Genomic DNA, 26,968 nt, shown 5'->3' with positions numbered 1-26,968 from the left:
CAAAACTCTCTTTAAATCTCACTCTTAAGTTGACATGTTTATACAACTCTCAAATGTATTTTCTGAAAAATATTTTTTTATTCACCAACCAAACACTAGAAAACATTTTCTGAAAAATATTTTCCTTTCATCAACCAAACATAAGAAAACAAGTAAGAAACCAACTTGCTTTCTAGGAAAAAATTTTCCTTCATACCAATCACACCCAAGGTCTATAGTGACCAATTTGAAGTTGTGTGTCTATTCCAGTATCTGAGCCAAAAGAAAAAATTGGAAGATGAAGAGAGGCATGTTAAAAAGAAAAAAGCTAGGGAAGATTTCAGGATAATGTTAGAAGTAAGTGAAATTTTCTTTTGTGGGTGTCTTCCATTTGATATATCATGATATTCACATTACTAGTTTCAAAAATAAAAAGATATTATCATAATATTCATGATGTGTGCAAGATCATTTGATGGTGGCGGTGTTGGTGGTAGGGGTGTTCATGGGTCGATATGGGTCAGTTATTGGTCAAAACCATAACCAAACCAACTTAATCGGTTTTTAAATTTCTAAAACCAAACCAAACCAAATAAAAAAATAACCATCGGTTTGGTTCTTGTCGGTTTAGTTCGGGTTTTTTGGTTTATAACTTTAGTTAATGATAAAATTTGAAAATTTTAAAAAACAAATCCAATCTAACATATGAGATGTCAACCGAGTGTTGTATCTTAATCTTGAAACTATGATGTCAACTGAGTGTTATACTTCTTCAAAGCCATGATAACACCATATGAACGCTTTTAAAAAAAGATTTAAAAACTATATTTAATAGAATGATATGATAAACCCCCAAAAGGTGAACACATAAACTTCTTGCTCAACAAGGTTCAAAAGAAAGTTAAAATTAGCGATTGTGTATAGTCTAATGAATTTCAGCTGTAAATTTCAATACATAACAAGATATTATTTTCACAATTAGTATCATTTGTCATTCAAAATATGAAATTCATTTAGAATCTCATAATGTATTGTCAACTAGATGAAGACATATGACTGAATGTGTTACGACTAAAGTTAAATCATGATTAAAATATAAAATGTAACAAATATTTAGATTACATTTATGAAAAACATATAAATAATTATAATATGTATGTATATTGGTTCGGTTTGATTATTTTGTCGGTTATTTTAGAGTAAAACCAAACCAAATTAGTATCGGTTTTTTAAAATTCAAATCCAAACCAAACCTAACCAAATATAGTTTTTTTTTATCAGTTTGGTTTGAGTCACGGTTCAGTTTGGTTAAAAACCAAACCGTGAACACCCCTAGTTGGCGGTGGATATAATTAGAATAATGGAAGTGGTAGGTGTGGTAGCGGCTGGCAGTGTAGTTGGTAGTGATATTGGTTGTGATGGTGGAAGTGGTTGGTGGTGTTGACAGGTGATTGTGGATAGAGTGGTGGTGAATTTTATCCTACACAAGAATATCTGCAAATGATATTTAGACTTGGTTCAACATTTGAATGATTAAGACCTACTCAAACCTATTAAGAGCTAAAATCCTAATAAAAACAAATGCACTTAATGGTTTGAGGTCTGAACAGGTTCATAAATCCAATAAGTGCAAACAAATGAGACCTGAAAGTAGTTTGTTTGGTCAAGTTTCGACCATGTTTTGTCCATTTGTACCACACCCGATTTTTTATTTCACTTCGGATGATATCGTGCAACTTAAAACCCAATTCAAAATATATTGTGCTGTCAACCATATAAATTGGACTAAATAACCTTAGTGCCAGAATTCGCCTCTAAAGAGGTAGTTGAGATTAATGAAAGTAAAGGCTTAGATAAGATTAGCCTCGGAAAAAGTGCCTGAGAGCATCTCTGTTTCTCTAAATAAAGTTGCATCTCCCTCACTATGATTTTTTTGGCCGTAACACACACTTGTGACTAACTAAATGATATATTGTTTCATCCTCTGCCCTTTCTGAAAAAGAATTGAAGTTGAATGATCAAATGTTATTATCATTTATCTCCTTGCTTGATGAAAGAGGGAGTTTACCTGGTATCCTAGCATGGTAATGATCCTGTTCGTACTCTTATTCAATGATTGAATTTAGTAATGTTTTCTTAAGTTAGGCTCTTACTATGGGATGGTGAGATTTATACATAAACTCAGATGCTGAAAATCTTTTATTTTACCCTTGTAAGATAAAGATGTCAACTTCTATCTTTAAAGTTTGTATTACTGTTTGTGCGCATAAATGATTCTTATTAAGTAAATATAACAAAAGCGCTGTTAACAAAGATGCTATCCATTTTTATTTATTCACCTTTTTTCTATTATCCAAACAGGGGTGCTTGATTTTTCCTTCAATTTAACCTGATCAGTGCAATTAAGTTTATGTGTCAAGTGTCTTGGGATATTGTAGATGACTTTGAACAAGTGGAGAAATATTGGTATTCATGAAAGAAATTTCATCCCCATCACCCTGCTTGTAATTTATAGACTTTATGGTAACTCAAATGCATGGACAAGGCTCCATTTAGTATCCTATTTTTGTTACTGATGAGCATTCTAAATTTGTGTTACTTGTATGTTGCTTCAGTATCATGATGACAAGTTTATTTTTTGAAAAGAAAAGCAATTTTAGGAATATTTTGGTGTTTATGCAAAACCAGTTTTTTAGCGACTTGACTAAGGATTTTACTAGGTTCGCAAAACACACGTAAAACAAGTAAGCAAATAGAAAAACGGGAAAGGGGAGAAGTAGTGATTTAGGCTTTTAAGCCCAAACCGTCGACCCTATCCTAATCTAGTAAGATTTTTGACCCATCTTTCACCTATATTAATTTTATGTTTTCGAGCCCTTTTTGGCTCGAGTCTCGCTCCACCTGTTTTAAATTTACAACTTTGGCTTCAAGGCCTAAATGAATAAATAAATAAGTCACTAAATAAATAAAAATATAAATAAGTAAATAAATAAATAATGGAAACAATGGATAAATAAATCAATAAAGAAGAAATAACGAGATTGAAAAGTCCCCTTTGCCGCTTCAAAGATGGAACTTTAACCCATTCTTCTTTCGATTCCTCGTATCCATACGCCATGTGATGGATTCTTGGATTTTATTTTGGGCTTAACTCGGAAGGATAGGCCTCATTGGCCCATTTATGAAATGCAAAGACAGAAGAGGCCCATTTGAACTTCAAGGGGGGTGCATGCAAAGAAAGGAATGAAGAAATTAACATACGTCGAAGATTTTAACAATTAATAAGCTATAGCATTCGTGCTTCATTCAAATATACTCAAACACAGGTAAAAATGCCACAGGACCAAAAGTCTATAATGTTTGAAGAAAATGTTCATAATCAATTAAAGAAATTTCAACTACAGGAGGAAATAAAGCTTCAACAACAAATTCTTATGGTCTTTAGCTAAATAAAGAAAATAGTTTATCACTTTAATGCCACAAAAGGACCTAATTAAGCATGTCAAGAAAAAGAGTTACAAATCCTGGATCATACTACTTAAACGATGGATCACAAGCAACGTTCAAATTCCAAAATGCCAAACATACAAAATTAAAGACTTAATCACTTTAGGTAAGGAATACGATAGCTGAAACTTCAAGAAAAGCAAGGCTGAAATCTTAATGCCTTCGTTACCACTAGGTTAACAAACAAATGAGATTCAAACACTACATAAACCCAATTTTAGGTAATTTAATCATGAAAAAAGATGCCACAACTTATATGCGAACAAGGAAAGCAAGAAAGGAAAGAAAATTAGCCCGTCAAACTTTAATTTGTTTCTCATGAGTCAATTACAGCGAATTGAATTACCCATGAAGAAAGCATAATTCATCCCTATAGTCCACTCTCATATTTTAAAATAAACTTTAGAATCAAATGAGACTATTATACATCGAGAGTGGCAGATCGGAAGATAATAACATTCGAGTTCTTAATTATAACAATTTCCTGCGTTTGAGCGAAAAATATATGCGAACAGGCTGCCTAATATCTATTCTTTGAACATTTTTTTGAATTTTGAAAATACGTAAAGATTTTATTCCCCTACTCTATGAACTACAAAGCAACATCGAATATGAGACCAGCAAAATAGTTTCTAAAGTCGAAGCATTAAAGCTAACTAGTAACATTCAGACATAATAAAATGAGAGAGATCAAGCATGAACGACAGACAATCAAACACAGGCAAGAATGAGTTTTTTAGTAGAACAATATATCAAACACGAAAATCCTATGCCTTCCAGGCCTCTACAGCATTCATTCCCAGCAAACAGAAGTGGAACCACGAAGAAGAAAATGATAACCAGAACAAAATTTAAAAGAAAGGTGTATTTACCTCTTTCGGGGCAGCAAAATGGGATAACGAGCTGATGATAGGATTCCGACCACCAAAAAACTCACAACTGCTTCGACAGTTCAGACGCACCTCCTAAGAATGTAAGTTTCTTAGGCGTAAAGAGAATATTTTTTCCCTCTGAGAGCCCCCCTTTTTAACCATATTTTTTTATGTATTTCTGAATTTTTGAAGATTTTCTCTAACCCCAAATTTTCAACCCAAAACTTTTGAACCCCCTTTACCTCTAAAATTTCGAACTCCAAAGAGAAAGAAGAGGAGAACCTATAAAGGAAAGGAGAGGCCAGTGAAAAAAATTCCAAAATCCCCAAAAAAATCCCTTTTTTCTTGCTCTAAAGAGAGCTACTTATAGAAGGGGATTGCGGGTTCATTTTTGAAAGTCAAAAGATCTGGACCCTAACGAACTTTACCTCTATTTTGATTTTTTGAACGGAAATCCTAAAAGTGGCCAATATAAATTGGTGGAAAGGGAATAATTTTCACAAGCCAATGAAAATACTCCACCTATGTATGAATTCGTAAACCTCTATCCGAGAATTTTGGGATTTGAATGTTGGATGAGACACCTAAGTGAGTTTCTAGAATATTCTCTGCATCTTTTCGTATGGATTCGCGTGGAACGCATATGACCATAAAGAGGAAAAAGAAAACGGGTTGGATTTGGGTGCTGCGTCCTATTTGAAGTCATCCGCACCTGTGGTTTTGATTTGAGATTTTCATCCTCTTGGATGCTCTCGACAATTCTTCAAGCAAAAACTGTTAGTGCTAAACATAATTCACGAAAGAGTTATGCAGTCTTTTACCATATCTCCACATGAGTTGTGGCCTGAAAAGCGGAGTCATCTCTTCATGTACCTGTTTGGAATGAAATAACTAGCAATACCAAACACAACAACCCTCTTGGTTGTTGTATAATTATGATATTTGTCGGTTGAATGTGTCTTCAAAGTGGGTGGCCCTTTTGGACACCAACGATACTTTATGCAGAACGGTCTCTACAACCGTGTAATCTTGTGCTGGTGTGGCAACCCTTTGGGTACCTATATCATTTGTTGCATATGGAATGATAACCTCTCCGGTTATAGCCGATGATTGATTTATAAATTTCCTTTAAATTATCAATCTTTGGATAATCTTATGCATTATTTGATGTTGGATAAGTGGCGACTCATAGATATCCTTTTGATTTCTAGCTTTTACGTAATCCTGCACATTATCTGACTTTGAATAAGAGATAGCTTACAAATATCCCTCCAATCGCTAGCTTTAAGGTGTTCCTGCACATCATCCGACCTTGGATACAATATGACTTATAGATAATCCCTCAAATTGTTAGTCTTTGGGTAATCCTACACGTAATCGATCTTGGATATGACACGGCTTATAGAGAACCCTTGGACGTATCAATTTGATAATCTTGCATATTCTCCGATAAGGATTTAGTTGCGACTTATGGATAACCTTTGAACTATTAATTTTTGGGCGATCTTGCACACTATCTGGTTAGAATGTTGTTTTGGCTTACGGATGACCTATAGGCTATCAACTCATAGGTGATCTTGCACACTATCCTATTTCAAATAATATGACTTATAGATGACCCTCAAATTGTCAATTTCTAGGAATTCTTTTATATCTTTCATCCTTAGATAGTGACTTAAAGATGTCCCTTCAAATCGTGTGCTCTCGATGCATTCAGATGCTGATTCATAAAATGATAAGATATCCTCGACACCATCATTTATGTCTTGCGTGTCAACAGATATAAAATGATGATGATATCCTCGACGCCAGCGTTGTGTCTTACATGTCAATAGATATATTGAATGCTGATGATATCCTCGACGCCATCGTTATGTTTTGCATGTCAACAAATATATTGAATGTTGATGATATCCTCGATGCCAGCATTGTGTCTTGCGCATCAATAGATATTGCATGATGATGATATCCTCGATGCCAGTGTTGTGTCTTGCATGTCAATAGATATTGCATGATAATGATAACCTCGATGCCAGCGTTGTGTCTTGCGTGTCAACAGATATATAATAATGATGATATCCTCGAGCCAGCATTGTGTCTAGCGCATCAACAGATATTGAATGATGATGATATCCTCAACGCCAGCATTGTGTCTTGCATGTCAATAGATATATTGAATGCTGATGATATCCTCGATGCCAGCATTGTGTCTAGTGCATTAACAGATATTGAATGATGATGATATCCTTGACGCCATCATTGTGTCTTGCGTGTTAATAGATATATTGAATTCTGATGATATCCTTGACGCCAGCATTGTGTCTAGCGCATCAATAGATATTGAATAATGATGATATCCTCAACGCCGGTGTTGTGTCTTGCGTGTCAATGGATATATTGAATGTTGATGATATCCTCGATGTCAGCATTGTGTCTTGCGCGTCAACAAATATTAAATGACGATGATATGCAATGGCCCTCTTGGCAATGACATGCAATGGTTCTTTTGGTATATTAAAAACAGTTTCTCCTGAAATCATTTGTCAGGGTTTTGCTTTCGGCATGTACCTGTACTCAAGGTAGACGATTAGTAGACACAAAGTCGCTTTTGCAAGCAACTATTTTTTTCAGAAAAATTCTAAATACAATATTTGTAAAGAAGACAAGACACTTTTGTTTGTCCTCCATGATCTCAAAAAATGACATGGACAATTCGAAAGGTCCTCAATAAATGGGTGTTGAGCCGGTTTTTGGGCTACCAAAAGTACCGTTACTAAGCCTTATATGCTCTGTCATGGCTCCCGACTTGCTTGGGGATTTTTCAAAAGAAATTCTCATTTTGTGTATCGATCCTTGCATCCACAAAAAATGATTAGTTTGAAAGAAACTACTCCGTGTTGACCTCCTACGATCCTTGATTTGCCCTCGCCATCTTTTAGGTATTTTATCATGTTGGGACTTCCACCCCTGACTCCTCGTCCTAATTGATGTCTAGGCAATCACTAAGTAAAAGATTTATATAGATTTTTTTTCAAAGTACTCTTAATTTTTTAGAAAATAGTTTCGAGAACTCCTGCAAAACTTCGAAAAATTTGTGCTAGTCATGTAGTACTATCCAAATACCTCATAATTTGCTACATACCTTCTCATAAGTAGTACTAGTTTACAACTACCAACGAAAAAAGTCAAGGGGTAAGGTTACATAATAGACATGATCAACCTTAATCTGATATTATAACCCCATATGATCTTATTTACTTATGTGGATTTCTCACCTCATACTTACTTACTCAAGCATACATTTAGACTACCTTCGAATTCCTCAAACAACCATGAGTCTATAATCATAAATTACTAGCTAATATAGCCATTTTTCACATTCAAGCAACCAACAAATCACCCTGAATAACAACTCCTTCTCTACCTTATACTAAACTAACTCACAAGGACGAATCACCTCTTTACCAACTCCATCTCATGCAAACAGATTCATCCATACATATATTAAACCAATAAAAGAACAACAAGCTGGACAACAAGTTGCTAGTGAATCGAAATAGGCCTCACATGGCTTCACTAGACTTTGGTTTTGTATTTTGAACAAGAAAATGAGATGGATGACAAGGCAACTATGCTAGTGAATCGAAAGATCTCCACACGGCTTCACTAGACTTTAAATTATTTTTTTTTCAAAAACACCATGATAACAAGATTACAGATTACAAGACATAGGAAATTGACACAATATTTAATGGTCTAAGAATACACATCTTACTCTGTATAAATTAAAATCTGAGTAAAATACTTCCCCCATGGACTACCATACCATCCACACGTGCTACTAGCTACCACATTAGTTTATCACTATAAAGGGGTAAATCATCCTTAAATATCGGTTATTCAACTAAATATGCATTTACACCAAAAATCACCCTCACTCTAACTTCTAACTTTGTGACTTCACATCACTAACTTTTTGGTATAATTTCATTACCGATAGGTCATGGCAACGACACTTTAACTTATGCTACTATTCAGGTGGAAATACAGTTCCAACATTCTGCTATACACCATCCACATCTGTATCAAGATTTTTGGGAGGGACTAGATGCACTTAATACCTTAAGCTAGAAAGCATGATTCCATTAGGATCAATGTTTACATCAGAATCAACACATATTGAAGCACCAACAGACTCCTCTCGAGCCTGTGCATAATTTTTTTTCTTATATGACACAATCAGAAAAGACTATATCATATAGATTCTAAACTTTTTGCACTTGAATCACCCCAATAATGGGACATGCCTGAGAACATCAGAGTAAGGAAAGAATTTGGGATGACTTTACCTTCAAATGGGCAACACCATAGCACGAATGATCGTATGAAAGAGGAACATTTTGACTCTATTGCATGAACTGGAACATAAAGAAAGAGAGACATTCCTAAACGCCAAGTAGCCTCCTGCTTATAAGTATGGCGCGCTACACACCCATAAATAAGACTCTACCTGATGTGATTTTGCAGATACCCTGGGACCATGAACCCTGCTCTGATACTAAGTTTGTCACAACCCGAATCGGGACCCTGGCCATAACGAGCATTCCGAACCATGAAGGCCCGAAACACCCCTATTTGTCTGATAATCATGCATATAACTCATATGATAAAAGAAATGTAGAAGATAAACAATATTATGAAAACATGGTCAAGAATCTTATGAAATCAATAACGGGGAATAATGTCCCACAATCTCAACGCAACATCTCTATAACATCTGCGAAATCTCTACTAAATGACTGAAATAAATATCTATCTGAAAACTGGGACAAGGCCCCAGTAGATCCAAAACTAATAAATGGTAAATGAAACTGCCAGATATCAGGCCTTCCGAAATATAGAAGGCTCACCAAGTGACTTTACAAATTTGTCTGAGGAATCTACTGATTTTATGGACCCCTAGACTGTGCCTCTGAACCTGGGAGGGAAGGAGGTCAATACAAAAGTACTGGTACGCAGAGATATCAAAACAAAACATAATATTTTTACAAAATATAGTTGAGAGACATTATAAAGCATTTTCATATCAAATCATTTGAAAATACATGGGTGTAATGTAATTGTTTTCAATAATAATGTAATGCAGCTGAGCTAGGTGGAATACCCTACATATCACATTTACACCAACTATCAAACCTCAGTTTCTACCGAGATTAGAGTATAAGTGAGGGCAAGACACACAAGATCACACAGCAGGGTGTCTCGACCCAATGGTAGTGCGCAAGATCACAAAGCACGGCTCCTAACCATATTCCCAACTTGGGAATGACATAAAGTCAGGTATGTAAGATAACAAAGCAGGGTACCAAATTCCCATGTCGGCAAACATGATTTCTAGAGATGATCCCTTACACTCAAACGCCTTCTACAGGCATCCACCTATCTCATGTAAAATCAATACATTCAAATTTTATTTGATTCAATCACATATCATATTCTGTAGGGTATCGTCATAACCGACTTGCAAGCAATCAATATCATATCATTCTTCTCATTTAACCATTGTATTCAACATGTTTCAACAAAAATAGCCCTCTTGTTTTCAAGTCAAAATCATATCAATTCTCAAAATAATTCATGTCATGCTTTTCAAGATGTTTTCAAACAATTTACATCATATGAACATTTAAAACAAATTCACATCAAGAGAGGGATTCCATATAATTCATGCTCTCAAATTAATACCTTTTTGAAACACATGTATATACATATATAATATGTCAAATCACTTCGCAAATAGGCCTAAAGACCAAATCAATATTATAGAAATGTTCAAAACATGATTATATTTGTAGTTTCAAAAGCCCCATTGTAAAACATGAATTTAAAGGCCCATGAGATTTTAGGATAACCCCACGTACCTCTTTATGCGAAGATGATAGCTATTTCTTGAAGCCTACGTTCTGGGGATTCCAAATATGTAATTAGTTTCAAAAACCCAAGGTTGAATCTTGAGTTTCTTGGTTTTTTTTTTTAAATGCTAAGGAGAGTTCTTGAGCAATTTTGATGAATGAAGGTGTATTTTGGGGTATTTGGGGACTGAATTTTGTGTTTATGACTAAAGAAGGGTGGGAAAAGGACCATTTTGCCCCAAAAATGGAGTGTTCAAGTCACTTGAGTAGTAATGTATGCGGCGCACACCTTATCGCATAATATAGGTTTTGCGGCGTACTCTTTATCTCACACATTAGGTTGTGCATCGCACACCTTATGGCATAAGTTAGGGTGCGCGTCGCACACCTTATTCTGCACGATACACTCCACTATGCAAAGCCATAACTTCTTCCTCGGGTGTCAGATTTTTGCAAAATTTGGTATTGTTGGAAAGATAATTTGAAGGCCTTTCATTTGATACATAGTAGGAACTCTAATTCAATATATACAAATAGTAATGACTGATTGAAGTTGACCCAAGTTTTGACGCATACTAAAACTCAATCGGTGGAAAAGCTTTGAACTCATCCTTGAGTTAGGGGACCTCTATGATCTCAATTCATGCTCAACTAGATTTATACACCACATAGTTGATTAAAACACTATAGTCACAATAGAGTTATGGTTTTTGGAATGTGTACAAGTAGAAATGACAATTTACGTTCAAGTCTGAAAGTATGGGGTGTTACAAAAAATTATTAGGTCATTTTTTCGGTTCAATTTTTTCTTATTGGGTTATTGGGTAAACCGATAACCCAATAAGAATATATATATGACTTATTATATATTTATCTTCTATTTCTACAAATTAACAAACCTATTATTTCAATTATATAAACTCTTAATTTCTCCTAACAACATTTAGTTCAAACTAGAAGATTTTTGTAAATTTAAACACTTTATGTAGGATTTTTATTGCAACTAAGATTCATTTTTTACATGTTAGTTACTACTATTTCTATTTTATGAGTATTTTCTTATCGGTTAAACCGAAAACCGAATCGTTAAGGACTAAAAATCGATAAATCGAATGATAATATGTAAAACCCAACCAAACCGACCGATGCACTCCCCTAGACACAAATGCTTTAATTACTTGACAAATTGTATGAGATGCACACATTTTGCATGACAAATTGTGATACAAGACTCGCATATATATATTTATTTTAACTTTATATGATAGTCTAAGTATTTATTTGAGCAACACTCAAAATTAAAATATATAAATATTTGTTGATGATGTCAAGTTGAAAACACATTTATGTATTATGTCAAACGTATAATTCCTTTTTTGAACTATAGCTATAACATGTAGCATGAGTGAATGTACTCTAATTTTATGTTGATGAATTCACCTAACATTACTACAATTAGTAGAGTAATGAGTAAAATTAAATTCATTTCTATTTATTTATATTTTAAAAAAGCAAGGTGGAGTCAGAGAGCAATTATCATAATTGAAGAGGAGCTAAAGGTATAATTAAATGAGAAGCATGGAGTCTTTTGATAGAGTGTATTAAAAAATTAATAATAACAACAACAATAAATTCAGTGTATTTCCACATAGTGGGGTCTGGAGAGGGTAAGATGTACGTAGTCCATATCACTACCTCCGAAGAAGTAGAAAGGTTGTTTCCAATAGACTCCCAGCTCAGGACAAGGAATAATAATCAAATCTGTGATAAAGCATGGAATGTATTACGTAAAAATTAATGCATCCATTAATTTAATGTGTATTAGTAGTCCCTTGTTTGATATATATCTTTTTATCTTATGTATAACTAATGCAAAAATTAGTTATGTACTCTATTGTGTATTGATATGTGTATTACTAATACCTCAAAATTTATGACATTAGTAATGCAATAGATCTAATGTATGCATTAAAATGCTTAAAGTGGGGGTATTATGTAAAAAAAAATTATGTAATTCCTGTTATTTTTAATACATTGAACAAATACTGTATAAGAAACAACAACAATAACAACAACACCCAGTGTATTCCCACATAGTGGTGTCTGGGGAGGTTAGTGTATGCAGATCATATCACTACTCAGGTAAAGTAAAGAGGATGTTTTCGATAGACTCCCTGCTTAGGATCATAATGATATACCAAACATAAAAGATAAATGCATATAAACTAATACGATACGCAAAATAAAAATAGCAATATAACAAATATCAAAGAAAATGTATATAAATTAGTACCGTAAGAAAAAATAGCCAATCTATCAAGAAGTGTCAGTTTTGTGTTAGGTGGTTGGTAGTCAAGAAAGTGTCAGCTTTCCCAAAAAGAAAAGCCCCAATAAAGAAAGAAGTCCCTCCACTTTCACCATTGATTCAATGTTATTTTTAATACGTAGAATCAAATACTGCGTAAGAAAATAGAAGCATAATTAATGCAAATATTATTAATATATCATATTTTATATTAGTTTTATAAAATTTAATAAGAAAATACTCTAATTAATTTTGTTGAAATTATCTATCTATATAATAAAGGAGGATATTCTAGCCTAAAACTAAGATAAGTGTCATATTGAGAACTACCTATTTGAATTTTTACAACAAAAAATGATCATTTCATAACAAAAAGCTATTTTGTTGATTATTTAATATTATTTCATATTTCATATTTAATAAATTACATTTCATATGTTTTTAATAATAGTATTATAAGAAAATAAATATGAATGATTTCATTACAATTGACTAAAAGAAATATTACAAGAAAACATTATTTAAGAGAATAACCAATTAATAAATAGTAACTGATCAGTTTATATAGAAAATATTGTTATCATTCTGAATATAAAAATATTAAAAAAAGGTGTCATCCCTCAAAATAATTAAGTTTGACCTATTTTTGTAAACAAATAAATGAATGAATATAAGAAAATCCGTGATTAGGAAAAAAATAATTGCTACCTTATTTGAGATTTTAGCAAATTATAAAGATAATAATAATCAATTGACTATAATTAAATTATAAATTTATAATAAATATTTGAAAAATAAATTAGTAATTAGGAAAATAAATAATTCTTACCTTTTTAAAATTCTTTCCAAAATTAAAAAGGTAATTGATATCAATTTAATGTAATCAATCTATAAAAACATGAGAAATTCATGGGATTGAATTTCTGAAATTATAAAGGTAATTAATATCAATTATTTTCATATTTGAGCCCTTTATACAATTGTAGAATAATTAAATATAATCAGGCTACAAAATTAGGACAGATTTATGATTAATAAATATATAATATTAATAATAATTTTATTGCTATCAAATTAATTAGATTAAATTGAACTAGAAATTAGTTAATATTGACAATTACTTTAATAAAAAAATATATGGAAAGATTCGTAATTGATATGCATATATTGGTAAAAAAACAATGAACGTTGACTACTACTTTAGCTATAAATATATTTTAAAATTTAAATACAACATTAAATTTAAGGAACTTGAGTCTATATATTATGATCATAAAATTGATTCTAATTAATTGAAATTAATTAGTTGATTGTATAGCTTTATTACAACTATTTCGTACATCATTTATTTAATAAAATACATATAATTAATTGATTGATTTTGTGTAATCTACTATGATTTTATTAATTCAAATGAAATGATTTTTAAATGATAGGTTTGAATTATAAAAATAAAGGTGATTATTGTATGACTTTAGCATTACTTATGTATTAAAAAAGATTTATAGACAAAAAAATGTCATCCCTCAAAACAATTAAATTTTAACTATTTTAGTGAAATAATGAAAGATTGAATATAAGAAAATCCGTAATTAAGAAAAGAAATAATTGTCACCTTATTTGAGTTTTTAACTGATTTTTTACAATCTACTATGATCTTATTAATTCAAATGAAACAATTTTTAAATGGTAAGTTTAGACTATAAAAAGAAAGGAGATTATTGTATGACTTTAGTATTTCTTATGATTTAAAAAAGATCTAGAGATAAAAGAAATACAATAGTAAAATATTTTTGGGTTATTTAATTAATTTATCACGTTTCAAAATTATTTATATCAATTCAGTGATGTTTATATGGAAAAGTTAAATTTTGAAAAACTAAATATCTTAAATTTCATAATTTAAGTTAATTTGTGTGCTAATTTGAAAAACTTAATTTATAGTTTACATTTTATTTCTATTATATGGAAAATTTGACCTCATATGGCTATTTATAGCCATTGAATAACATAAAATATTTGTTACACTTTTCTTCTCTTTCTCTCTCTCATTGGTCTTTCTCAAGTTTTTCATTATGAGTATGTAATATTCACTTGCCATATTTCTGGATCCTTGTAAATATTCATTTGCCATATACAGATCCTTGTAAATATTTACTTACAATTTACAGATCCTTGTTAGTTATATATATGCATTGTACGATGATGAATGAAAGACACAGAAAAAAGAGAGCTGATGATAGAAATAGAGGTGAGGTCTCGTGTCATCGAGATTTTTATGGGTTGTTTTATCCAGTTTCATGTGCTTATCAATGAAAAAAGAAGTACAAAATTCTTTTTCTATGAAGCTTCGTAGAACCACTTTTTCTTTCCTAAGTATATGTGATTTCTGTTGAAAGTTTGTTTAGCGAGCAGATTTCCTCGATCTTACTACACTATGTAGGCTTCATTTGGGATTTGCATTGACCTTTTATTTCCAATATAGTTTTAAAAGATTTTATATGTAACACTATTTTTCTAAAAAATGTGTTTAAGCATACACGACAGGATTATATTTGGTCTATTTTAAACAATTTTATTTACTTTCTGATTAATGTAATGTTATTGTAACTCTATGTAATATGGAGAGAGGAAACTTGATATAATATTGCGTTTCACACTTCTCATTCTGGTTTACAGAATAATAGTTTGGATGGTTGTACACTTGCACCCAAGAGTGTGACTTAGTGGTCAATGAAGTAGATTGAGAACCATGAGGTCTCAGGTTTAATTTCGAACAGAGATAAAAACACTTTGTGATTTCTTACCGTCTATCCAAGCTTTGATGGATAGAGTTACCCAGTATCTGTGCTAGTGGGAGGTAGCAGTACCTGGTGTAACTAGTCAAGGTGCAAGCCGGCCCAAACACGATGGTTACCAAAGAAAGTTTGGCTGGTTGTGTGGGACAAGTATTAAGGGACCAACAACTGGAGCTGTAAGGAAGTTTGAACATTTTTATTCTTTTCTTTTTGAGATAATTTTCGGAGATATTACTTTGTATTCGTCAGCGTTAAGGTTATGCTAGCAGTCCAAAAGAAATGAAAAATAATGAAAATAATGTGAGGATTCGAAGAGATCTACTATCTATTATGCATCCTATACACATTGGCTCTTAAGCAAAAAACAAAAATCTACAATGCTATTCCATTTAATTTTCTGAATGGAATTATATTTATCTTCAAAATACCTTCAACTTTTCTAACTCCATACAGTCCACCAAATACAAGGAAGGTTGACATCTGGAGCACAAGGTTTTACCTTTCTTCATGACATTATCTTGTGTAAGAACTACTTCCTTAGTCAGTAACCAGACAAATACAAAGCACGACACTGTGTGAGGTATCCTACTTTTCCATATTTGCTTCCATGGACATCTTGGATTCGGGTGATTTATTTGGTTCATCATCTTGTAGGCATTATTGACACTGAACATTTCTTTTTCATTTCCCATCCACCATAGTACGTCCTTCACTGTCAGCAGTCCATTGAATAAGTCCATGGTATTAGAAAATTCAACTACTCTCATTACCTCTCGGTCATTAAGTTGCCTTCTGAAATTAAAGTTCCACCTATGTGGTGTCCATAATTCTGCTATAGTCCTCTATTGAAACAATACCAAGTTGTAGATATCTAGAAAAATCACTTCCATATTCCCATCCTCATGTCAATTATCCTTCTAGAACCTAGTCTTGTTTCCATCCATCACTTTAAACTTTGAGTTGCTTTTAACTTCATTCCACTAGTGTCTAATAGATCTAATTGATCTCTATAGGCTAACCCCGTATGGTGTGGTCACTTCTTTAGTCATCCATCTATCTTCTTCAGGATATTTATCCCCAATAACTTTTCTCAATAGCAGCTGGTTATTGTTTGCATATTTCCATAACCATTTCATCACGAGAGCCTTACTTTGAATTTTTAGGTTCTTTATCCCTAACCCTCTAATCTTCTTGTCAATTGTCCACCACAGAGAGAACTACCACTTTTTCTCGCATATCTTAGTTCCTTATTCTATCTTTCCTAGTATTCCCACGCACCAATCTCAACATCCTTATTTCTGCTACGTTTATCTTTCAAGCATGCGAGCTCTTGACCAGCCAAACACTCTGCCCCATGCAAGATAGCTAGTATAACAACCACTTTATAAATTTACCTTTAAGTTTATTTTAACAAAATTCTTATACATGGCATGCTAGTTACTAACTCTTTTGCAAGAGCTAATTGGGACAAAAAACACATGTTCAGAAATTGATTCATTAAAAAAAAGCATAACTATAGTTTATGAGTTTCAAACGTGTCCAAATGGAAAAAAAATTATGGGGGGGCTGTGTTGAGTATGGAACTTAGAACCTTAGTGCAGGATTTGAACACCCTTACTATCACACTCAGTCTTGTTTTTTGTGGCAAGGGTGTTTACTAAAAAATACTTAGAAACAACAGAATTTGACCTTTATATATATATATATATATATATACAAAATATGATTATCAGGCGAATATTGTTCAGTTGATCACCCTTGGATAGTTGTAGCTCGGCCACAGCTTGGCAATGTTTCCACCCTGCTTGTAGTTATATTCTACACAGTACATTGTAATCCTTTTCCATGTGGGACATTACATCATTCATATTCTAACACTTCCATCCAGTATTGTACTGCTGGAAGTTACTGATTTCTACTCTCAGGGTACTGTTTATGTTCTGTTTTTTTGACTTGACCTACTTTCATGTTGTTTTCATTGGGACAGAGGGTAGACGCATCAACTAAATGGAGAGAATTTATAAGTCCTGAGGGAAGAAAGTGTGTAACTTATATATTTTCTTGGCCTCTTTCCAATTGTTCTTCTACAGTGTGTACTTTTGTGTGTTACTTGTGGATAATGCTGATTGCTTTGTTTGTTTTCTGTAGGTATTACTACAACAAGGTTACTAGAATGTCCAAATGGAGAATGCCTGATAAAGTCAAGGTGATGTTAGATTTAAATCCAATATGGGTTTGTTCCGTGCTTTAAATAGCATGATAAGAAGGGATTGTTCTGTGCTTTAAATAGCATGATAAAAAGGGACAATATTCTGTTTTCTTGGATGCTCTAGTTCTCATAAAATCTTTATGCATTCACAGTTGATAGCATGATAAGAAGGGGCAATATTCTATTTTCGTAGATACTCTATTCTCATAAAGTTCAATTATTTATAAATTCATATTGGATCATGAAAAGGACACCATTTCGCACGCTTCTGATTATGGATCCATTTTTGTTGATAAAACATCATCACGGGTGCAGATGGTTCATTAGTCTCAGCACACGGTGCTAAATCAAGCCCAATTGCTGTGTCACCAGCTGCTAACTTACCAACTATTGTGGCTTCAGAATCATCAAGTTTATCTGGTAAGGTTTCTTCTCCGATGATTGAAATAGTCAAAATAAAGAATTCTTCAGAACCTGCTTCGCCAGCTGTAGCTAATTCGGAGAAAATTGGAATAGTAGTAACCTTGGGAAATTCTGTCGCGCCACCGGTGTATGTTTTCAAATTTATATGTTATAAATTTGCCTCTGGTTTGTGTTGCTTCTTATTTGGAATTCAATTTTTCTGTAGTGCTGAGACTACTACAACTCAAGATGCAGTAGTGTATGATGATGGATTTTCTTTGGAGAATAGAGAGGTACTTTGTCCTTCTGAAATACTTATGTGATTAGTTAATTACTATTGGTTACTGGTTAAAACACCAAGAAAGCTTTTCACAGCTGTTATGTTGGATGTTGATCCAATAATTTTGAAGTGCAGTTGTTAGTCAACTGCTAATAGGTGAAGAATATGCTCCAAATTCCAATGAGTTTTGCTTTTGTCCTTTGTGCTTGATGTTGTGCCTAAAATGTAGAATGTCAAGAAAGATACTGCAATAACTGAAATCGGAGGTGCTACTCCATTAGATGAGAAAACAGTCAAGTTGGGACCATTAGTTTATGAGAGCAAAGCGGTATAGTTGATTATTTCTTTTTGTCCCGTTTAATGTATGTTCTCAAAATTTCTCTTATTTCTATTTTAAGTATATTATTTTATTTAGGAGGCAAAGAGTGTATTCAAAATTCTTTTGGAATCTGCAAATATTGGGTCTGATTGCACGTGGGATCAGGTTTATTACTTGAATATTTTATGCATACCAAACAATTGAGGGAGATCATTTGACATGAATTGTATTTGTCAGGCCATGAGAGAAGTAATTAATAACTGGAGATATGGTGCTCTAAAATCCCTTTGTGAGCGGAAGCAAGCTTTTAATGAGGTATCTCTCCAAGTCGGCATTGGAATGGGTTAATTGTTGCTTCAATGTTTCAGTATACCGTATTGCAAAAAGATAGCTTGTGTTTGATATCCAATTGTTTCATGTTTGGTTGACTTAAATATTTTGGAAAATAATTTCCAAATAAACTTATTTTCCTTAAATTTAAGGAAAATGAATTCCCTTCAAGAAGTAGGAAAAACATTATCCAAAGCTCTCTTTCAATCTTACTCTTAAGTTGAAATGTTTATACAACTCTCAAATGTATTTTCTAAAAAATATTTTTTTATTCACCAACCAAACACTAGAAAATATTTTTTGAAAAATGTTTCCCTTTCATCAAACAAACATAAGAAAACAAGTAAGAAACCAACTTGTTTTCTAGGAAAACATTTTCCTTCATACCAAACACACCCAAGGTCTATAGTGATCATTTTGAAGTTGTGTGTCTGTTCCAGTATCTGAGCCAAAAGAAAAAACTGGAAGCTGAAGAGAGGCGTGTTAAACAGAAAAAAGCTCGGGAAGATTTCAGGATAATGTTAGAAGTAAGTGAAATTTTCTTTTGTGGGTGTCTTCCATTTGATATATCATTATATTCGCATTACCAGTTTCAAAAATAAAAAGATATTATCATAATATTCATGATGTGTTAGAGACTGGTATTTGACTTGTTCAAAATAATAAGTGGTATTTTTTACAACAATGTCTGTTGTTCTCAATCTTACAGGATTGCAAGGAGCTGTCACCATCGTCAAGATGGAGGTTTGTCTTTCACTTGTCATGTTAAGTTGTCTACTACTTGCTTTCTAATCTTGGTCATTATTTGTATGTGTTTTGGTACCTTGAAGCTAATCCATTACTTGTGTTAGTTCCCTTTGATCCACTAACTATTTTATATTGATTATTCAGTAAGGCAATCTCCATATTCGAACATGATGAACGTTTTAAAGCTGTTGAGCGAGCTAAAGACCGTGAGGACCTTTTTGAAGATTATGTGGTGGAACTTGAGAAAAAGGTGAAGCTGCTTTTGCAGAACTTTCTTGTAAGCTTCTATATGTTAAAAACTAAGTGTGCGGACTGTAGTTTCCTTATATGGTCTTTGGCTCCTCACAAATTAAGTTAGCCTTTTATTTGAGATAGAAACAAGGTCCAATTTATTAAACATGGTATTAGAGGAAGATCTATCTTGATGTTAGACTATTAGATGTTAGCCAACCTAGGTTAACTGATGCTACAAATATCTAGTCTTGGTGTGCGATTAATGTATGAGAATCCCACACTAGTAAGGTGTATATGCTGTAGTTTCCTTATACGATCTTGGAGAATCTTCACCACCTGACCTAGTTTTCGAAGTTGAGTTAGGCGCTGGTCCACTTGATTTACAACAGTCATTCCATTCCTTTCCTTTGCAGGATGTCTTTTAGTTTGTTCCCTTTTTTTGTTTTGCTTAAAGAGTAGAAAGAAGGAATGTTGTAGATATTCAACTTAAAATCTTGTGTTCTTTGAATACATTTTTAATGGATTCTCAAAGGTACAACATTTAAATTTGTTCACCATTGAATTCCAATTTAAACAGACTTCCATGTATTGTATGTAATTTTTTTTGAAACTTGAAACTATGATATGCTTGTTCCTCTCCCCCCTTCTTCGTAAAATAGAAAAAGTTTTTCAATACTTTCATGCAAGTGTAGTTAAAGTCTCTTTGTAAATATTATCTTCTTTATAGAGAAATTTTATTTTTTTTACTTTGTACTGGATTTTATTAGGAGCATGCGAAGGCATTGAAGGAGCAGAAGCGCAATAGAGTGGAGTACTTAGAATTTTTTAAATCATGTGACTTTATTAACGTATTTGTTCTAGTGGAATTAGCATCAGTTCCTAGATTATGTTTTTCTATTTCCAGGAGATAGAACTTCCATAGTTCCATTGTTGCTGACTTCTTTTATTCAGGCCAGTAGCCAGTGGCGGAAAGTTCAGGACCGCTTGGAAACTGATGAAAGATGCTCCCGCCTTGAGGAAATCGATTGCTTGGAAATTTTCCAGGTACAACTCATTTTTCTAATACATCATAAATAACTTTTTCCAAACATCTCATTTGTACGCCTCAGTTTTAAAGTTATGTTGCAACCTTTTCTATTTTAGGAATATATACGTGATTTAGAGAACGAAGAGGAGGAGCAAAGGAAACTGCGGATGGTATATTGCTTATTAGACTCGGGGGTTAAAATTAAATTTATGTTTGGAGACTTTGATTTATCTCTTTCTCACTGGGCATACACCGTTGATTCAAATAGGAAGAATTGAGGAAAGTTGAACGTAAAAATCGTGATGAGTTTCAAAAACTAATGGAAGAGCATGTTGCTGCGGGAATACTTAATGCAAAAACTAACTAGCATGATTATTGCATCAAAGTTAGTTTTTCTTTCTTGTCTTCAATGAGTGATTACCTTCATGAGTTCCCTTTTCGTCTTTTTGAATTTTTCATCCAATAATTTCCTTCTTTATTTTGTGCTTGCAGATTAAAGATTTTGCTGCATATCTAGCTGTCTCATCGAATACTTTAGGATCAACAGCAAAAGACTTAATTACAGATGTTATGGATAAGCTGGAGAAACGGGTGAAATAGGTTGCTAATAGGAGTATTGAATTGTGTCAACTACATTTGTTACACTAATTCATATTTATAGACTTTACACTACAATCCCTTCTCAGTTTCTTTCACTTAATGAAGGTCTGAATCTGAATAGTTAAGATATCAGCCCATTCAGTGTTTTTTTTTTTAAGATTCAACCTGTTAATACATCTTAATGAATCAGATGTTAAACAAAGTCTGAAAATCATTTAGATCCTCACTAAAAAGTTCAATTCATTAGGTAAAAAAGGAAGTTAGTACATTACTATATGGGAATATACAGGGTTTGTTGTTGTTGTTGTTGTTGTGCATTAAAGAATAGAACATACTTGGTAGGATAAAAGCATGAGATTGAGATTTGAGAGTTACCCCTATGCTTGCTTTTTTTTTTTTAAAATAACACATATTTTGTTTAGATAAGAACAATGACTGGTTGTTCCTATTAAACATCTGTGTTGTTACTCTTTATGCCAATTAGTTTCCTCTTTTTTTTTTACTAGATAGTAGGTATTTAGGCTGATAGGAATGGTATTGTCATAAACTTTCAAGTAAGGGGTTCCATGCTTTTAATGTAGTATAGATATAGATGATTCTTTCGATCTAGCCAAGTTGTATTAAATACTACTTCACAAAAAATTGTAATTGACTTCTCCTCCATTAAATGTTGCTAATGGTTATATTACCTTAATTGTTATAGTTTCTCGAGCAGAACAACTCTGATAAGTGATCATCAAACTTCCATGTTTTCACGTAGTTTCTTTGGCTTTCGAGGACTCCTTTAAAGTATCACACAACCACACCATTGTGTTTCAGCTAAGACTGCATTTGTTTTTATTAATATTCAGACATTTGAATCATTTTGAATGCATATCTGAATGGTTAAGATATTGTCTCTAGATCTGAAAACTAAATGATTAAGGTTGGGTGTTTCTCAATATCTGAATGTGCAAAATTTATTTATTTCTAAATATAATATAATTATATATTAGAAATTTTTTTAATTTAATGCAATTAAATTATTATTTGATTAAAAAATAAACATTTATGTTTGTTAGTGATAGTGGAAATGGTTTGTAATGGTGGTGGTGGTTGTAATAAATTAATTGATGTTAGTGATTAGCAATGTTGGTGATGATAGTTGTGATAGTAGAGATAGTTGGCATTGTAGTAACTGTCATGATATTGGTGATTGGTAGTAGTGGTGATGGTTGTGATGTGAAGTTGGTTAATGTTAGTAGTTGGAGGTGTTGATCGTGGTGATGGAAAACTGTATGTATGATGGTTGACGATGTGTTGGTGGTCATTGGAGATGTTGTTAGCTGTGATGGTGGAATGGTTGTTTGTACAGATACTGTAGTGAGTGTAGTGGATGGTGGTGGTAGAGGTGGTGACGCGGGTGACAGTGGTGGTGATGGTGTCCGAAGAATGTGTGGAAGTTGATAATGTATTAGTGGTTGTTAGCGATGTGTGGAAGTTGATGATGTGTTAGTGGTTATTAGTGGTAGTGCTAGTTCTGATAGATGAGTTGGTTGGTAGTAGGGATCGACCGGTAGCAGTTGATGGTGGCGGCGTTGGAGGTAGGGGTATTCATGGGTCGATATGGGTCGGTTATTGGTCAAAACCCTAACCAAACCAACTTAATCGGTTTTTAAATTTCTAAAACCAAAGCAAACCAAACAAAAAAATAACCATCGGTTTGGTTCTTGTCGGTTTAGTTCGGTTTGATTTGAGTTTTTTGGTTTATAACTTTAGTTAATGATAAAAGTTGAAAATTTTAAAAAACAAATCCAATCTAACATATGAGATGTCAACCGAGTGTTGCATCTCAATCTTGAAACTATGATGTCAACTGAGTGTTATACTTCGGCAAAGCCATGATAACACCATATGAACGCTTTTAAAAAAATATTTAAAAACTATATTTAATAGAATGATATGATAAACCCCCAAAAGGTGAACACATAAATTTCTTGCTCAACAAGGTTCAAAAGAAAGTTAAAATTAGTGATTGTGTATAGTCTAATGAATTTCAGCTGTAAATTTCAATATATAACAAGATATTATTTTCACAATTAGTATCATTTGTCATTCAAAATATGAAATTCATTTAGAATCTCATAATGTATTGTCAACTAGATGAAGACATATGACTGAATGTGTTACGACTAAAGTTAAATCATGATTAAAATATAAAATATAACAAATATTTAGATTACATTTATCAAAAACATATAAAAAATTATAATATATATGTATATCGGTTCGGTTTGGTTATTTTGTTAGTTATTTTAGAGTAAAACCAAACCAAACCAAACCAAATTAGTATCGGTTTTTTAAAATTCAAATCCAAACCAAACCTAACCAAATATAGTTTTTTTATCGGTTCGGTTTGAGTCACGGTTCAGTTTGGTTAAAAACCAAACCGTGAACACCCCTAGTTGGCGGTGGATATAATTAGAATAATGGAAGTGGTAGGTGTGGTAGCGGCTGGCAGTGTAGTTGGTAGTGATATTGGTTGTGATGGTGGAAGTGGTTGGTGGTGTTGACAGGTGATTGTGGATAGAGTAGTGGTGAATTTTATCCTACACAAGAATATCTGTAAATGATATTTAGACTTGGTTCCAAATCTAAATGATTAAGACCTACTCAGATCTATTAAGAGCTAAAATCCTAATAAAAACAAATGCATTTAATGGTTTGAGGGTTGAACAGGTTCATAAATCCAATAAGTGCAAACAAATGAGACCTAAAAGTAGTTTGTCTGGTCAAGTTTCGACTATGTTTTGTCCATTTGTACCACACCCCAGTTTTGATTTCACTTCGGATGATATCCTGCAACTTAAAACCCAATTCAAAATATATTGTGTTGTCAACAATATAAATTGGACTAAAAAAACTTAGAGCCAGGATTCGCCTCTAAAGAGGTAGTTGAGATGTAATGAAAGTAAAGGTTTAGAAAAGATTAGCCTCAGAAAAAGTGCCTGAGAGCATCTCTATTTCTCTAAATAAAGTTATATCTCCCACACTATGATTTTTTTGTCCATATGACACACTTGCGACTAACTAAACGATATATTATTTCATCCTCTGCCCATTCTAAAAAGAATTGAAGTTGAATGATCAAAAGTTATTAGCATTTATCCCCTTTCTTGATGAAAGAGGGAGTTTACCTGGTATCCTAGCATGGTAATGATCCTGTTCGTACTCTTATTCAATGATTGAATTTGGTAATGTTTTCTTGAGTTAGGATCTTGCTATGGGATGGTGAGAGTTATACATAAACTCAGATGCTGAAAATCTTTTCTTTCTCCCTTGTAAGATAAAAATGTCAACTTCTATCTTTAAAGTTTGTATTACTATTTGTGTGCATAAATGATTCTTATTAATTAAATATAACGAAAGCGTTGTTAACAGAGATGCTATCCATTTTTATTTATTCACTTTTTTTCTATTATCCAAACAGGGGTGCTTGATTTTTCCTTCAATTTAACCTGATCAGTGCAATTAAGTTTATGTGTCAAGTGTCTTGTGATATTGTAGATGACTTTGAACAAGTGTAGAAATATTGGTATTCATGAAAGAAATTTCATCCCCATCACCCTGCTTGTAATTTATAGACTTTATGGTAACTCAAATGCATGGACAAGGCTCCATTTGGTATCTTATTTTTGTTACTGATAAGCATTCTGAATTTGTGTTACTTGTATGTTGCTTCAGTATCTTGATGACAAGTCACAAATTAAAGATGCAGTTAGGATGGCCGAGGTAATCACCACTCTTCATTCTAACCTCTGTTGTGCTTCGGTTAGTACCTAATATTTTGGCTGAGCCATCTCTACTTTCAGATTGGATTGACATCAACCTGGATGCTTGATGATTTTAAGGTTGCAATCGCCAAGTATATTAGCTCTCCACCAATGTCAGATACCAACTTAAATGTCTAATTATGGCTAAGCACTGTATACTATTTCATATCGACCTATGTTGACTTGAATGTTGTGAAAATTGAAGTAACCCATTCACTAAATGGATTTCTATGTATTTGTCCCCTTTTTGTCTTTGGGACAGGTCCTGATAAGATGAGTGGATTGAGTGTAAAAGCTTTAGTAGTACTTCCATGTTATGTTTCACTGGAAGTCGGTCAGTTTCTGATTGCTACATTGGCAACTCGTAGGTAGTCAACTGTGGTTAGTGGCATTTTCCTTTAGTATCAACCATAACCTATCCCACACTAAATTTGGACCTTCTTGTAATGGAGATAATAGAAGAGTAGTGTATTGGTTAGCAAGTAAGCCTGAAACCTTCAAGAATAAAGACGAGGACCACATTGATCAAATATTTGGTGTTAGCTTTTGCTTCCGATTCTTCAGTTTTGGTACCATTTTCCTTAGTTTTTATTTCCTAGACGGCGGTGTTTAATATTACACCTACTGCACATATCTTAAGTTGCTTAATTCAAAGCAATTTGCCTTGCATTTTTCTGTTTTTACGGTTAGTGGATAAGAGTTTTACTCTACGAAACTGGTTAAACAGCATAACTGGATGATATCAAAGATCATTTGCTATTTTTGTAATAAGGATATTCTTCATATATCATTTGGATTTTGGAGGTTATTTATGGTCATGGCGTATAATCTATGTATGTGGGAAGAGGGAATTGCAAGGGGTATCTTGTCGAAGAATTATGTTTAGACGGTTGGGTCTCTTAAGGCTTTTATTTTACTTTCAATAGCTCAAAACTTTTGTAAAGCATTTTATCAAAGATTATAATGTGAGGAGTTACTCCAAAAGATGGTAATAATACTCTTACATTATATCCCCCTTGCCTTCCAAATGAAGGAATAAGAAGACATACATGGATTATACTGAATCTTATTCCATACTTCCTATCTAAACTTTATGTTCGACGCGTTTGGGCTTGCTGGGTCATTGAGTATTGAATGTGCATATTTCATCTGCATAGTTTGTCTTTGAGGAGTTACTGGAAAGGGCCAGGGAGAAAGAAGAAAAAGAAGCTAAAAAGTGTAAACGTCTAGCAGATGAGTTCTATGAACTTCTTCATGCATCAAAGGTATAGTAAACAGTTTACAATCTCTCGCATTGCAATGGATGGGATCCCATGATATTTCCTTTAAACCATAATCTATTTGTTTGTTGTGGTGCAGGAAATTACTGCATCATCGAAATGGGAGGACTGCAAATCCCTCTTCGGAGATAGGCAAGTAGCTTCTTTTTCTTTTATTGATCTAGAATTAGTAACATGATTGCAAGGACCATTGGAGAATGATAATTGATATTATTTTCAAGGACCAACTCCTTCAATATTCTAAACTCAGTAATTCACATAGTTCTAAAATGTACCTTAGAATAATAGCTATGTTGAATGATTTGTTGTTTTATATTCCTCAACATTTAGGTAGGCTATTTCTTTATAGTATTAG

At 33.0% G+C, this 26,968-nt stretch overlaps 1 protein-coding gene across 1 annotated transcript in view; it reads left to right on the top strand.

Annotated features, from left to right (window-relative positions):
• Positions 1–26,799, top strand: part of LOC107863573 (pre-mRNA-processing protein 40A) — a 69,466-nt gene extending 42,667 nt beyond the window's left edge. Inside the window, 16 exon segments of the mRNA XM_047400055.1 lie at positions 18,211–18,277; positions 18,494–18,592; positions 18,680–18,748; positions 18,821–18,898; positions 19,354–19,440; positions 19,623–19,657; positions 19,805–19,910; positions 20,662–20,742; positions 20,846–20,938; positions 21,038–21,091; positions 21,190–21,306; positions 21,414–21,512; positions 25,245–25,292; positions 25,373–25,465; positions 26,491–26,598; positions 26,693–26,799. Coding sequence (XP_047256011.1) covers positions 18,211–18,277; positions 18,494–18,592; positions 18,680–18,748; positions 18,821–18,898; positions 19,354–19,440; positions 19,623–19,657; positions 19,805–19,910; positions 20,662–20,742; positions 20,846–20,938; positions 21,038–21,091; positions 21,190–21,306; positions 21,414–21,512; positions 25,245–25,292; positions 25,373–25,465; positions 26,491–26,598; positions 26,693–26,791 — 1,333 coding nt within the window. The 3' untranslated portion in view covers positions 26,792–26,799.
• Positions 26,800–26,968: the final 169 nt, after the last annotated feature.

Source organism: Capsicum annuum, chromosome 11 (genome assembly GCF_002878395.1).
Source record: "Capsicum annuum cultivar UCD-10X-F1 chromosome 11, UCD10Xv1.1, whole genome shotgun sequence".
In the NCBI taxonomy this organism is placed as follows: domain Eukaryota; kingdom Viridiplantae; phylum Streptophyta; class Magnoliopsida; order Solanales; family Solanaceae; genus Capsicum; species Capsicum annuum.
This window is presented reverse-complemented; position numbering and strand designations above follow the sequence as displayed.